The sequence below is a fragment of the Herpailurus yagouaroundi genome, unplaced genomic scaffold (assembly GCF_014898765.1).
Source record: "Herpailurus yagouaroundi ecotype Mexico unplaced genomic scaffold, PumYag 410, whole genome shotgun sequence".
In the NCBI taxonomy this organism is placed as follows: Eukaryota; Metazoa; Chordata; class Mammalia; order Carnivora; family Felidae; genus Herpailurus; species Herpailurus yagouaroundi.
In genome coordinates this window covers 2669068-2684762 of record NW_024412627.1, presented here as the reverse complement: position 1 = coordinate 2684762, position 15695 = coordinate 2669068, and the positions used below count along the sequence as shown (strand labels likewise).

Sequence of the window (15695 nt, the reverse complement as noted above, 5' to 3'; positions counted from 1 at the left end):
GGTTGGGCCTAAGAAGCTCCCCACTCTGGAAGGCTGGTCAGTGCGGAACAGGCTCATTTGTCAGGAAGCAAGGCTAAAAGGTGCCCGTTAGTCCCTGTTGGAAGCTAACCTTTTTTGTTTGGGGTCAGCATCCTGGTCAGTCATTTAAAGTTTTCAAGCATTTTACTCCCCATTTATCTGGTAAAAAGTCCTCTCCTTAATTTTAAATCTCGGTACATGCTCTAAACTTTCATCTTTGAAGGTTTTAAAGTTATACAATGAAACCTCCAATTGAAGATTGTCCTGTGTTTGGAATTGGTAATATGTAGTGGGGATAACCTATCAAGCACAGGGACCTCCTTAGGTGCTGGGTGTTGGTCCTGGAGGTGAGCTGCAGCGTCCAGTATCTTAGCGCTTAGACGAGGGCAGGTAGACGTTAACAGCCTAGTAACTACTCCCCGGGCACGGGAGGTGTGTCTGGCACCTCGGCCGAACCCATGCTGCGTCTCCCGCAGGACAGCCAGCAGTCTCCTGCCACGGCACTTTGCTAGACGATCCGACCCAATTCGCTAGACCAGCTTTCCTCCTCTCCTTATGTCCCAGTGGTTCGGACCACTTGAAAACGCAAAGCTTTTCCAAAACGGTACCACAGACATGAACTGAAGGGCAGCACACAAGCTCATGTGTCCCAGGCTCCCTGTTTATACTCCTCCATCCTCTCCAACTTAGACCAAGGACACGAGAGACACAACCTCCCTATTCACAGAACAGTTTATTGACCTACCTCACCTGGCAGGCCGTGGGCCCCTCCTGACCAGGAGAAGTGTCCGTCTAGCTGCACTGCTAGGCAGCAGCCCATGCCCTGGGAAGGGGGCATCGAAGCAGGAGAGAACGCTGGCCAGTGCAGCCTCAAACTCGAGAGCCCAAGCAGAGTCCAGACTCAACTCCATTTGATGTTCTTGTCTTCCTCAGTCAGGGCCGACGTCTCCGTGACGAGGCCAGTGCCGATGGTCCGGTTGCCGTCTCGCAGGGTGAAACGCTGGCCTTTTTCTAAGATCATGGGCTGCCGCAAGATTAGGCTGAGCTTCAGGTCCTCCCCGGGCATGGCAAGCTCCTGGACAGGGCAGAGACAGGGTTCAGGCATGGCCCTCGGGGCACATTTCCCCCAACTGCTGCCTACCAAGGTTAAAAGTTACAGGAAATGGCAGCAGGGAGATCCTTTCTGGGGACAGCTTCACTCCAGCCACCAGCAGAGGTAAACATATTTGAAGACCAAAGGACTTGTGACCAGTGTTCCTAAGGTCCAATGTTGAAAGGAAACTAGGCCATGCAGGTTTCTTAGTCACAAGACTTCTCTGAGCTGTCATGCACAGTATATAATTCTTCAAGGGAGAATGCTTTTCTGGGAGATCTTTCTGTGGGTAAATGCTAGCATGGCTAAGTTCACCCAGGCAATACTAGATGAAGACAGACTTCTCCTAAACCCATTGGGTCAGACCCATCTATCACTAGCTTCATCTATACCAGTCAAGGAAAAGTCACCCATGTTGTCACATCTTTGGCACCACGAGTGAGGTAGAGCTGGTATGAAGAGTGTCTCTGCCACTCTTTCACGTTCTCTATGTGCACTATACCTTCCCTGGTGGCAAGATGACACGACAGGCCATGTCCCAAGTCAGAGAGAACATGACAGGCATAAAGTGAGACACAAAAGGCTTGTGGCGGCCACCCTCCTCCTTGCTGAGGATGTAAACCTGGAAGAGAGAGCAGCAAGGGTGAAGCTGTGCTTGGCTGGAAACACTGCCTCTTTGCAGAGGACAGTCTGACTCAGTGATGCCCACCATCCCCTGGAGCCTTCACCTGTGCCTCCACCTTCTGGTGGGGTTGGATGGTCCCTGGCTTGGCCATGACCAAGCCACGCCTCAGGTCCTCCCGCTTCAAGCCTCGGACCAGGGCCCCAAGGTTGTCGCCTGCCTCTGCTCTCTCCAGGCTCTTGTGGAACATCTCAATGCCTAGGAAGGAGAAGAGACCAGGGAGGAGGATCAAGGACGGAGGGAAGGCACCAAGGAGCTACAAGGGTAAATCGTGGAGCCAGCCCCCGGGGCCCCAAGGCATCTTTCCTGTACCTGTCACCACGGTCCGAATGTTCTTGCTATGTCCCAGGAACTCACACTCGTCTCCCTTCTTCAGAATGCCACGCTCTAGTGTACCTGTCACCACGGTGCCCCGGCCTGGGAAGAAACAGAACACGACCTCAGGGACCCGGGGCCAGGCTACCACCAGAGAGGAGTGCAAGTGAACACACGGTCCTCACCAGGAATAGAGTAAACGGACTCTACAGGCAGCAGGAAAGGCTTCTCTAGGTCCCGGGTGGGCACTGGGATGTAAGTGTCCACAGCATCCAGCAGCTTCTGCACAGACTTCAGGCCTAGCTCAGGGTCACGTTGCTATGTGGGGGAGGTGACAGGACTCAAATTTTCATTCTGCTTCTCCTTACTAAGAGACGCTCCCCCGACTCCCAGCAGAGCTCCGGATGCCCCTCCAGCCCCATCCTTTGCCACCAGCAGCCCCTGCCTGAGCCCGCCTTCACCTCAAGGGCACAGAGGGCAGAGCCTACGATGACCGGGGTCTCCTCCCCTTTGTAGCCAAACTCAGTGAGCAGCTCCCGGATCTCCAGCTCAACCAGCTCCACCATCTCAGAGTCCTGGACGGCATCTGCTTTGTTTATATACACCACAACGTGCTCTACTCCAATCTGTGGACGGGAAACAGAGAGACATGGTGTCCTGAATGGACCAACTCCCCACTCTTCCTCTTTCCACCCCTCCCCAGGCTCTGAGTACCTGTCTGGCCAGCAATAAATGCTCTCGGGTCTGGGGCATAGGGCCGTCATTGGCCGCCACCACCAGGATGCAGCCGTCGAGGGGGGCGGTGCCTGTGATCATATTCTGGGTAGGAGAGGAAACAGCCTAGTTCAAGGACCTCCTCAGCTCCACGTCCATCTAGCCAAGCACAGCGGTTAGGAACTGAGGCCCACCTTTCTCTGCCATCTCCTTACCACCCACCTTGGAGTGGCCGTGCCCAGATATCCGTGACCTCAACCCACACATCTTGAATATCCTAACCTCCCCCACCGGTCCAACATTTTTCCTGGCAGGAGACAGCCCCTGGCCCCACACCCAGCAACTCTCTCACCTTTACATAATCTGCGTGACCTGGGCAGTCGGTGTGGGCATAGTGGCGGGCGGCAGTGCTATACTCCACGTGAGCTGCATTGATTGTGATTCCACGGGCTCGCTCTTCAGGGGCATTATCAATCTCTTCATATTTCTTAAACTTGGCTCCACCTCCCTCGGCTAAAACTAAGGGGAAGGAAGAGAATAAACCTCTCACCTAAAGTTCCAGGAGTAGAGGCAAGGCTCAAGCCACACCCCTGAATCTCCACCTACACAAAGGACGGTCTGGGGGAATAACACTTCCTTGACCCCCTCCCTCAGCTCCTGAGCAGAGGTAACTGGGGTCAGAAAGAAACGTTAGAAGTCCTCAAGGTCCAGCCCTGCGAATTCTCTAGGGTAAAAGCCTTTGCTTACAGAGCACCGGCCACGGCTAGAAAGAAGCCACTCGGGCTCCCCAACTTCTGCATCACAAACACTTTTGTGTGCAGGGGAAATGTGTTTCCTGCATCTTCCCGCCCACGGTTCGCCCAAGTTCTGGCCCCTGGGGCCACGCCACCTCCAGCAGCACCTCCCCGGCTCCAGGTCCCGCCAGCAGAGAGGGCGTTGCCGCACCTCCCCAACCAACCCCGCTTACTTTTCGTGATGGCCGCGGTCAGTGTGGTCTTGCCGTGGTCCACATGGCCGATGGTGCCCACGTTCACATGGGGCTTGTCGCGCACGTAGGTCTTCTTGGCCTCCACGGCCAGGCCGCGGCACAAGCGGGGCAGTGCCGGGGCCTTCAGCGGCCGCAATAGACCCTGCAACAGCGGGGTCGGGCCGGTGCCGAGACCTGCGGGGGAAGAAGCTTGGAATCAGAGCGCGGGTCCGAGCCCGGCCACTCCGGACGACGCCCCAAGCGTCCCGGGCCGCCATCGCCTTCCCCGCCCCCTCACCGCTCAAGAGGGGCGTCACGCGCAGCAGGGTGGTGGCCGCCATTGTGGTCGTACTCGCGCCCGGAGTACCCGGTCCAGGGCGCCCGCGCGTGCAGAAAGGAAAGGGCACGGGAGAGCGGAGGTCACTTCCGGCGGAAGTGAAGACAGGAAGGGCATGCCGCGGTCCCTCTAGCCTCCAGTTTTTATGGCCATCTTTACGGCTTCCGGGCGTGGGACCAAAGGCGACGCCCGGAAGGTGCTGGTGTTTCGCGGGCGCGGAGGGAGGGAGACGGTTTCCACAAGGCTCGCGGACCTCGAACCTCGCGGACTGACGGGGCAACGCAGGTGTCTTTGGCGGCGCCGGGGACCGACGTGGAGCGTCCGGTCGCGCACCAGAGCCCCGCAGGCTCACGGGAGTTGTAGTTCCGGGTGGGGCGTGCTGTGTTTGCGCTGGTGGTGGGAGTCCCGTAGGGCTAGGCCGGGTCTGGAGCGAGGGTCCCTGCCTCCGGGAGGCGGAGGCGGCGGCGGCGGCCCCGGCGCGGCCTGCTCGGGAACGGCCTGGCTCAAAGCACCCTGGAGTCCGACCCACTGCGGGGGTCTGGCGAGAGATCTGGCGGCCCTTGAGCCGCCGCCGCCGGAGGTAGGACCAGGCCCTGCGGCCAGGCGAAGAGAGGCGGGCCTGGGAGCCTTTCGCGGGTGGGGCGCAAGTGTGACACATCTCTCCGCCGAGTCTTTGTTTTCTTATCTGTAAAATGGGAACAGTAGGATCTACTTCATGGGGAGAGTCTGACATCTGGCTCTGAGAAAATGAGCTCGACAGGAAGCAGGAAATACGGTCCAGGGGCCTCCAGGTCCCACAGTCCTTGACCCTCAAATCCCTGCCCGCCTGGGTCACACAGCTGGCGAGGACAGCCCTGCCGTCCACCCCTGAAGCCCCTCAGCAGGCCAGGAGCTAATTCCCTTGATTTTCGCCCCACCCACTCATCCAGTTTTACTAATGATACCAAGATTGAGGAACCGGCCTCAGGTGCCTGTAAGGGTAGCCTGTCATGTTCCTGCGGTATCCCTGGCACCTGACACAGGGCGGGGCACCCAGTGAGTGCCCAGTGAATTTCTGTTGACTGAGTGCAAGGCTAGCAAATGACCTTTAGCTTTCACATCTATCATCTCGTCACCTTGCAATGATAACAGCAGCTGCTTAACCCTGATTGATGTTTCCGAAACTCATCAGATCCTAAGGCTCAGTTGACGGGTTTTGTTTCAAATAGATTTCCTAATTCCTCCCTGAAAAATTATGATTCAAGAGGGTCTCTGAGCACAGATGGGGAAACTCTTTATTTATAACACACAGCTTCCCAAGCTCAAAGGAGTTTGGGAAACTCAGAACTAGAGCTTTGTGTGGATCAGGCGTTGTGCAAATGCTTTATATTGGTTCACATTCAGCATTCCCAGTGTTCCCGCTTGTGGTTGAAGCCATTCTTTCCCCCGTTTTACAGGTGAGAAAACTTGAGCCTCAGGGTGATTTAGGAACCCAATACCGCTAAATTCCAAGAAAAGTATGCACTTAACCACTGTACTGTCCTTTAACTGCCAATATACTTTTCAAATAAAATGAAGAACTTGCTAAGACATCTGTCCTGGCCCTCCAACCCATCAGCTCCACTTAGGAAGGCCCGGGGCCATAATTAAAAGAGCTTCTTTGGGGGCGCCTGGGTGGCGCAGTCGGTTAAGCGTCCGATTTCAGCCAGGTCACGATCTCGCGGTCCGCGAGTTCGAGCCTCGCGTCGGGCTCTGGGCTGTCGGCTCAGAGCCTGGAGCCTATTTCCGATTCTGTGTCTCCCTCTCTCTCTGCCCCTCCCCCGTTCGTGCTCTGTCTCTCTCTGTCCCAAAAATAAATAAACATTGAAAAAAAAAAAAAGAGCTTCTTTGTCTTTATCCTGTATTTCATTCACTCCTCTCCTAGGAATGTCTCTTAAGACACTATTGGCCACTATCAGAATATGAGACTGGGGCGGGGGGGGGGGGGGTGGTATTTGAACGAATCCCTTCTATATTAGTTTATTTGAACATGTATTAGTTTGAAAAAAAGGTAGCAAATACTGCGCTTAAAAAAATGAGTCAACTTAAAAGCCAGTGTTGGTAAGTAATATGGGTGGTATAAATACATGGCAGAGTTGGGCAAATGTGGTGCACGAATGACTGAAATTTGAAAAACGCCACGCTCGGAAGAGTCCAGAGGGAGAAAACCTTTTGTCCCGCTGTTGACTGTAGCATCCTCTGCAATAGTTAGGAGTCTTGATTTACAGATAACAGAGTCTACGTTGGCTGGTTTGCACAGAAGGAGGACGTGTTTAAGGGTTTGGGGCAGCTTACAGAATCGTGGGACCGGCCGGAGCAACAGCTCCCTTACGGAACTTACGGAACCTGGTAAGACAGCTATTACCGCCACTGCCACCAAACTCTAAACGCCAGGGCTGAGACTCGTCTGCAACACCTCCTGCTCATGGCACCAAAGCCACCTCTGCCTCAAGAAAGTGACCCGTCCGACTTCCCAACCCTCCTGCCCCCAAAGTCCGGCAGATTCAAAGCCCCACTTGGAGGTGTCTGGCCAGAGAAGCCTAGATCGTCATAGGTCAGTGTTCTTGTATCAGAGGAGTCTGAGAGATGTCGCCCGACTCTGATGGAGAGCAGGAGCGCGAGCACGGAATTTCCCCAGATGTCCAGCCGTGCTCGTGAACAAGCTGTCCATTACGGGGAGCTCTACTCGTGAAGAGCAGAGTGAACACAGCTGTCCATTACGGGGAAATGGGAGCATGAGTCTGGTATGGCCACCGGGTGAAGTAGGAATAGAGTGGGCTCAGACTTGCAGAGATGAGGGGAGCCAGCCACCTGGGAGTGTGCTCGTGAGTGGTGCCGAATGAAGGTGGAAGGCTGGCTGCCATAGAAAAACAGCATTCGGAGGAGGGGGCGGTGGGGACAGCGACCAAGGAAGTGGAAAACAATCAGGACTTCGGGAGGCTGTGAATTTGCGTAGAGAAAGTTTTTTCTCTTTCTGACGCGTCTTTTGTATGATTATAAAGAGAGAAACTGCATTCTTTGTGCAGAATGTTGCACTCTAAAAAGGCACGCTTGAAATCAAATGGCCTTCTGGGCCCCCCCTAGCGATCTATGCATTGGAGCTCCTGCTTAACAGCATTTTTCCGTCTTCCTCCAGGCAGGGCCCTGATTTTGTTGAAGGTGGCCCTTCCCTGAGTTCCAGGAATAAATCCTGACAGGTCTGCTTCTGGTGGTCCTATTCTCCTTGCCAGGGGGGGGTTGTTTAGGGGGTGGCTTCTTTGGGGCCAGTGTTTGGTAAGAGGAATCTCCTTTGGGGGGCTTCCAGGGAAGGGTCCCTCTTTTTTTTTTTTTAATGCTTATTTTTATTTGTGAGAGACACTATGAGTGGGGCAGGGGCAGAAAGAGAGGGGGACCAAGAATCCGAAGCTGGCTCCAGGCTCTGAGCTATCACACAGAGCCCGACGCAGGGCTCGAAACCGTGAGCCATAAGATCATGACCTGAGCCGAAGTTGGACGCTCAACCGACTGAGCCACCCAGGCGCCCCAAGGGCCCCTCACTCCTAAGGAGACACCGAAGAGAGAGACCGCCATCTGACTCTGGGTGTTGCTGGGTCTGGGTGTGAAGCCTGGCACTACCCTGCCCTTCTTATTTCCAGTCAGTGATGAAGCCAAAATCCAGAAGAGGGCAAAAGGCGGAGGGTTTTAGATGACTCCTTGAGGTGTGGTGACTAATGTCCTTATTATTTAAGTCAGACTGTGTCAGAGTCGTCTGTTGTCTACATTCAAATACATCCTGGGGCGACTGGGTGGCGCAGTCGGTTGAGCGTCCGACTTCAGCCAGGTCACGATCTCGCGGTCCGTGGGTTCGAGCCCCGCGTCGGGCTCTGGGCTGATGGCTCAGAGCCTGGAGCCTGTTTCCGATTCTGTGTGTCTCCCTCTCTCTCTGCCCCTCCCCCGTTCATGCTCTGTCTCTCTCTGTCCCAAAAATAAATAAACGTTGAAAAAAAAATTTATAAAAAAAAAACACAACAAATACATCCTAACAGATAAGCTGTCTCACAGCATGTAATACCCTGAGGCCTAATTCTTGGTTTCCCCTCTCTGAGACTGAGTGGCCTGAGTAGGGCCAGGACTGGGCTTCCTTTATCTCTGTATCCTCTGCCTGGCCACTGTAGGCCTCTGAATGACTGCACTTGAACCATGGATGAGGCTTCTTCCAAGGGTGCCACCACGTGGTGCTACAAACATAACGTGTCCAAAACACGACCCTCCGCTCGCCCCAGGCTGTGTGCTTACACATCTGAATACACACAGCACCAGCACCCAGTCCTGCTGGTCATCTTTCCAAAACATACCTTGAAGGTGACCACTTCTGTCTGTCTCCACTGTTGACACTGTGGTTCGGTCCAGAATCCTCTGTCACCTAGGTTAGCTCCCTGGCCTCTACAATGGGTCTCCCAGCTCCCGTTCCCCTCAATATCTGGCCAATCCACCCTCCACACAGCAGTCAGACCAGGCTTTAAAATATGGATCAGGGGGTGCCCGGGGGGCTCAGTCGGTTAAGCGTCCCGACTCTTGGTTTCAGCTTCACGATCTCCCAGTTTGTGAGCTCGAGCCCTGGGTCAGGCTCTGTGCTGACAGCACAGAGCCTGCTTCGGATTCTCTCTCTCCCTCCGCACTTTCCCTGCTCACACCCTTTCTGTCCCTCTCAAAAGAAATAAACATTTAAAAAAGATAATAAAATGTGGATCGGAAGGAGCACGTAGCTGGCTCAGTTAGTAGAGCACGTGACTTGATTTCATCTCACGGTCATGAGATCGAGGCCCACACGGTATAGAGTTTACTGTAAAAAATAAATAAAGGGGCACCTGGGTGGCTCAGTCGGTTAAGCAGCCGACTTCGGCTCAGGTCATGATCTCTCGGTCCGTGAGTTCGAGCCCCGCGTCAGGCTCTGTGCTGACAGCTCAGAGCCTGGAGCCTGTTTCAGATTCTGTGTCTCCCTCTCTCTGACCCTCCCTCATTCATGCTTTGTCTTTCTCTGTCTCAAAAATAAACGTTAAAAAAAAATTTAAAAAAAAATAAATTAAATAAATTTAAAAAAATAAATAAAAATAAAGATTCCCTTTGAAATGTATAAAGTTTAAATAAATAAAATGTGGATCAGAAATTAACCCCCCCTCCATGACTCCTTACAACACGTAGAACAAAATCCCAACCCGTAATTTAAATGGCCAAATTGTATGGTGGGTGGATTATATATCAATAAAGCTGTTATAAAATTAATAATCCAAACTCCTCCCTGTGGCCCATCTCTTGGAGCCTGTCTCCTGTGATTTCCCCCACCCTCTCTCCTGGCCACACTGGCCATTCTTCTGTTCCACAGACCTCCCACGATTGTTTCTAGCTCAGGCTCTTTGCAGTGGTTGTTTCCTCTTCCGGCAGCGTCCTTCCCTGTGGCTTTCCCCCCAGGCTATTTCTTCCGCCATTAAGGTCCCCCTCAACTGTCACCTTTCCTTTTTTTTTTTTTTTAATTTTTTTTAACGTTTATTTATTTTTTGAGACAGAGAGAGACAAAGCATGAATGGGGGAGGGGCAGAGAGAGAGGGAGACACAGAATCGGAAGCAGCCTCCAGGCCCAGAGCCGTCAGCCCAGAGCCCGACGTGGGGCTCGAACTCACGGACCACGAGATCGTGACCTGAGCTGAAGTCGGACGCTTAACCGACTGAGCCACCCAGGCATCCCAACTGTTACCTTTTCTATCTAAAGTAGCCCCCAGCTCCCCTCTACATCAGTGGTCCTGTTTGGTTTTCTTCATAGCCCCTAAATATCGGAAATTATTTTCTCAGTTTGCCTGTTGGTTGGTTTGTGGGGTTGAAGTTGTTTTCCATCTCACCAGGTCATGACAGTAAGAGCTGCTTTTTTACCCCAAGAACAGTGCCTGACACGCAGGTGAAGAACCATTGGTTGAAGGAATTATGTGTTGAAGTATTTCAGTTGAGCATTTGCGTTGGGCTTATTAAGGGTCCTGACGTTTTCAGTGGCAAGCAAGTTATGAATTCAAGTTCACGCTAAAGATAAAGGTGAGCCACTGCAACTTTTGAAGCTCTTGCTTTATTATCTATAAAATGGGGATGGAGTGATGAAGTTAAATTTTACGATCTCTAGGATTTCTTACAGCTGTAACCTCTAAAGGGAGTGTGGGGTCTGATGTCACTGAAATAAGTACTGGGCTAGCCAGCAACTCAGTGACAGACGGGGCACCAGAACCTAGAACTTTGTCCTAGTGCATTCAGCAGACCTATTGGAAGCTCAAGGGCATTCTTCAGTCTTCCCCACCGGCCAGCCTGGAAGTGCCTCCTCAGCGATCTCTTTGGACGTTCTCCTTGGTTCTAACCCCACTGTACTGCCCTGGCCAGGTCAGCACCAGCCTCCTCTCTGCTTCCAGTCACTACCCACCCCGCTCCTGGCCCTGGATTTCCTTCCAGACACCGAATTCTGATCACACCCCTGTCACTCAGATGCGACTGGAGACATTCCGGTTGCAAGTGCTTTGTGAATGTCACACAAAAGCTACTGAGTAGAAGGCACTTCAGAGGCGGCCTAGCTGGGTTGGCTGTGCATGGCTTCCTCCAGGAGGCCACCCCTTGAAGCGTGAAACTAGAAGGAGAAAGACTGGCGGAAGCGAGGGGAATGGTGCCTGTGGGTTCAGAGGCAGAGCCTAAGCGAAGCGAGAGTACTTTGTGTTGTCAAAATACCCTGGTTGAGCGCAGTATGATGTGGAGGGGCAGGAGGTCCTGACCAAAGCACCAAAGCTGAAGTTGACATCCCAGGAAAGAAGACAAAATAGGAGAAATCCCCACCTCTTGGCGCCAGGGGGGCGCTAGGGTCAAGATGACCTCCAGAAGAATCCCTCAAGCAACCACTTCCCCTTCTGACAGAGACCCTAGCTTTCCTTTGAAGAGCCACACTCCGCAGTGCTCAGCCCATCCCAGTTTCAGACGACGGGTCCGTGATCCAGCGCTTTACCAATCAGCATCATCTACCCTTGTGATCACAAATGTTGGTTCAGGGTTAGTATTTTTGTTCCAACCCGAGCTGGTGTGCTGAAGTTCAGTTCTGGCACTAACTCTGAACTAACTAACCCAAAGTTAATTCAAACCCCACAAGTAAGGGCTCCCTCCTCCACAAGAATGTCCCCGTTTGAGACGCCAGCTGCAAGGGGAGTCCCATCCGTCTTCACTTCTGACCAACCTGCTCCAGATGCAGGAGTTTCCCATGACCCCCCTCAGGTGTGATAATTTGCTAGAACAGCTCACAGAATGCAGGAAAACACTTAGGATCACAGTTTTATAGTAAAGGATACAAATTAGCAACAGCCAGATGAAAAGATCACGTAGAGTGAGGTGAGGTCTGGGAGGGTCCACAGGCAGAGCTTGCGTGCCCTCCATGGAACCAGGGCATGCCACCCTCCCGGCACATCAATGTGGTCACCAACCAGGAAGCCCCATTGAGTTTCAGTGCCCAGAGTTTTTCATTTCATTTCTTAGACGTGATTGATGAAGTCCTCGCCATGTGACTGAACTCAATCTCCAGGGAAGGCAGGGGTCCAGCTGCCTCAAAATCCCAAACCTCTTGGGAGCCTGGCTGGCTCAGTCGGAAAAGCATGTGACTCTTGGTCTGGGGGAGGGGGAGTGAATTTGAGCCCCACGTTGGGTGTAGAGATTATTTACATAAATAAACGAACTTTTAAAAATCCCAAGCCTCTAATCACAAAGTTAGTCTTTCTGGTGACCAGCTTAGTGCCTGAAGCTATCTAGGGGCTTGCCATCAGTTACCTCATTAGCAAAAACTCTGTGCCAGGGGGTGCCTGGGTGGCTCAGTCGGTTGAGCTCTTGATGTGGGCTCAGGTTATGATCTTGTGGTTCAGGAGTCCAAGCCCTGCGTCGGGCTCTGTGGAGCCTGCTTGGGATTCTGTCTCCTTCTCTCCCTGCCTCTCTCTTTCTCTCCTTCTCTCTGTCTCTCTCATAAATAAACAAACAAATGTTTTTTAGAAATTAAAAAAAAAAAAGCTCTGTGCCGGGAAGCTGGGACAAAAACCAAATTCTTCACTATACAGCAGACAGTCGGGTGACCCAAGCTGAGCCGATGAGACTCAACCCTGTTGCGTTTACTGGAACTATTGGGAAAGCTATGATCTTTCCCCAGGACGATTGTTAAGCTAGTAGAAAGTACGCTTGGAGCTGCTGGTAGCCATCTGGCCACCCATGAGGGGACCATCTGCCTAAGGATTAAGACAGTCCAGAGGAAAACTGAGCTAGGAGACTGAGACCCAAGTTCAAATGGACGTTTATAAGAGCCTCTGGCTTCAGCCATGCCCGAAGTCATCCCACCTTTGATTTTTTTCAATTCTGTGAACCAGTAAGCTCCTCCTCTTTTCGTGCTGAGACCTTGAGTTGGGGGGGGGGGGGATGCTCTGTTACTGGTAGCTAAAAGCATCCTGAGTATCACATCCTCTGTTCCTGTGGAAGAAGTGCTTCTCCCTTTTATATGAATACTTTGGCTTAACGTGGGTCCTGGATCCTATTGTTCTACCGTCCCCCAAACCTCACTCCAATTACTATCCTTTCTACTGGATCCTCTCTCTTTAGACTTTCCATGTAATCAGGTCTCCCTCAGGACTCGGCTCTCCATATTCCTCCTCCTGTTTCTTCACCTTCACCTTCATTCCTCAATCCACCACCACTTGGCTTCTGCTTCTCCCACTTCCCTAAAATCCCTCTCACCGAAGTTGCTGAGCAGTCGCTAAGTTGCCGAGGGACAGAAGCAGAAAAATATTCACCTTCAGCCTAGAAGACTAACCTAAAGCCTGCAGAGTTCTGACAAGGATCAAATACGTGCTGGCTGCTATAGTCTTAAAGGGTCTCGTGACTGTCAGCACATCTCACCGATAGTTAATATTGAACCGAATGATAAGCACCAGAGAAATCTTGCGAAAGTGGTCTTATGAGTAGAAATTCGAAGAAAACATTTGTGATCTAATACTCCCTGCACACCCCCTCCCCCTTGAACACTAAGCATATAAACACCACCGTCATACAGCAAAAGTGCAGATCTTTCTGCCCATGGGTCTTGTCCCCGTGCTATAATAAAAGCACCTCTTTGCGTCAAAAACATCTCAAGAATTCTTTCGTGACCGTTTGTTCACGGCCACACGTCATTAGTTGTCAATGTTTTCTGTAGGAGACCATGTCAGGACCATGGATTCCTTTTTAATCGTTTGCCTGTGATGTGTCTGCCCAACTGCCCCACCCTCCCAACTTTGTTGTGTGGTTTCTCTCCCGAGAGTAAGAATGCCCAGCTTTTTTTCTTTTTTGGAGGAATGCCCTCAGGCCACTGGGGGCTTCACCTTGATAAACTGATGTCTCCAGGAATATCCCTTTGTCAAAAGCTGAGGAACGTGGGTATATGTCCCTTGTTTCTGGACAAATCTGAGGCATAACCTGCATCCAGAGCTCCCCTGCAGGATCAAGTTGAACTACTCTCTGCCTGAGGTCATACGTTTGCTTCGTTTCCTTTCCTTCCCTCTCCCGCTTCTCCCACTCTTACTGGTTTCTTCTGGTAGCACTTTTTGACTAAATCACTTGCACACAAATCCTCCTCTCAAGGTGTGCTTCTGGGAAACGTGACCTAAGACATCATCTCGGCGCTTTCTACTCCCGTGTCGCTGCCTACCTGTTAAGTGCGGCTTGTTTTCCAGAATTAGGTCTGGGGCCCTATTCTCTCTACCGATATTGCCTGCACACTCTCACTGATGTCCGTGGCTTCAACCACTACTCACTTCTGATCGCCACCAAACTGCTTTATGCAGCTCACTGTAGCTCTATCTCTGCTGGACAGCTCCGCCTAGTTGTCCTTGACCGCTCCTGCACTAATACAGTCGTCATTACCTACATGTGGCTACTGTAATTAATTAAAACTTAAATTCCATTCCCTAGTCACACCGGCCACATTTCAAGTGCTCAATAGCTACACACGGCTAGTGGCTCCCACATTGGATAGTGTCGATACAGAACATCTGTCGTTGCAGAAAGTTTTATTGGACAACTGAGACACATTTCCAAACCTAACTCATCATCACTAGACCCTTGCCTTTCTGCATTCCTCAACTGTGCCTCTCTCCTAGAAACAGCGGGGAGAAACCTCAGAGACTACAGACACTGGAAACTACAGAGGAAGTGTGTGTAAGGGTTTCAGGGAGGAGGGAGGAATTGACATCCTCCTCCGAACTGGGAAGATGCATGGACAAAGACAGCAATGAAGACCTTAGCCAAGGCCACCTGCGGGCTGATGTCAGCTTGGTTAGAGCAGAGGCAGAGCTGGGGGAGTACAGCTGGCTAGGCAGGAACTTGCCTTCTACAACGAATTTTTCCAACTCCAGCTGGCAGCCTCAGCCTTGAATAAACATTCTTGTGTGAGTCAGGGGATTTATCCATCTCCAGTCTCTTGTGTTCCGGGATGAGTATTTGATCCAAGCCAATCAGCTAAGGTCAGTTCTGGAAATTTGATTGCAAATCTCAGAAAAGAAGCATGCTGCTTCTACTTGAGTTGCTAAGCTATTAGGACTTAAGTTTGGAGCCAAAGAAAGCCATTTTACCACTGAGATAGGCAGGCCTGCGAGTGAGGCCAAGTGCATGGGGAAAGAAGAGCCTAGAGAAGAACCACAGGTTTCTCCTATCTTTTGGCTCTTTTATTCAACCGTCCCTGAAGAAGCTAGAGCCGCTCTTTTCAATCGCTTCAGCCAAGATTCCCCTATTGCTTAGTTAGGCCAGTTGGAGCTGGGTCAGCGAGAGACCTGAGATGACTGATCTCATTGTGCTTATGATTTCAAGGGCTCTCTATACCTTAATGATTCTCCATTTCTGTGTCTGGTCTTTATGTCTCTCCTGAGCTCCAGACTGTATGTCCACTGTATGTCCACCTGCCCCCCGCGACGTCCCACAAGCACGTCCAAAGTGATGTCTTTATTTCTGCCCTTCATCTTTACTTCTCGTCTCAGATGGAGCCTCCTAGACCTCTTTCCTCCGGGAAGCCAAGGTCGTAAGTTCAGGCTCCGCCTCTTCTCGGGGCCTCCACCAAGGTCACCCGCGTCTTCCCTCGCCGGGCTCCGCGGGGGCGGTGTCTGCGAACCCCGCAGCCGCAGGGCCAGACGCTCTAGGCTGCGGCGGGCCTTGGAAAGGGCCTCCTCATCTCGCTGGTTTCCGGTACCCGGTGGCTACTCTAGCCTGCACCAGGGCCTCGCGACTCTATTCCCTAAAGTGGCTTCTCGTGGTTGACGCCTCTTCCTTTGTCCCGACTTTCCTTCGAGAGGCCGCCTGGTGGCATCCACCCCCTGCCCATGATTGCTTTTGGGGTCCCTTTTAGGAGCAAGCGGAGAAGCCCCTCAGCCGTCCGAGGGTCACCCCCCTCTCAGCACTCGATGGGTTTGCACGGACTAGGAAGGTGGCGGAACTGAGCGTATAGGTGCCCTTCCCTCTCGCAGCTCTTCTCTATGGTCGCTTCCTTCGGTGACGG

The 15695-nt window shown here is 52.2% G+C and overlaps 1 protein-coding gene across 1 annotated transcript; it reads right to left on the bottom strand.

Annotated features, from left to right (window-relative positions):
* Window positions 1–732: 732 nt before the first annotated feature.
* TUFM (Tu translation elongation factor, mitochondrial) lies at window positions 733–4281 on the bottom strand. The gene is made up of 10 exons (XM_040463655.1): window positions 4088–4281; window positions 3790–3984; window positions 3175–3341; window positions 2823–2927; window positions 2570–2734; window positions 2294–2426; window positions 2106–2210; window positions 1840–1991; window positions 1614–1733; window positions 733–1093 (listed from the first exon to the last, which is right to left on the bottom strand). Exons 1-10 carry the CDS (start codon window positions 4128–4130, stop codon window positions 920–922), a joined length of 1359 nt encoding a protein of 452 aa, XP_040319589.1. The 5' UTR covers window positions 4131–4281; the 3' UTR covers window positions 733–919.
* Window positions 4282–15695: the final 11414 nt, after the last annotated feature.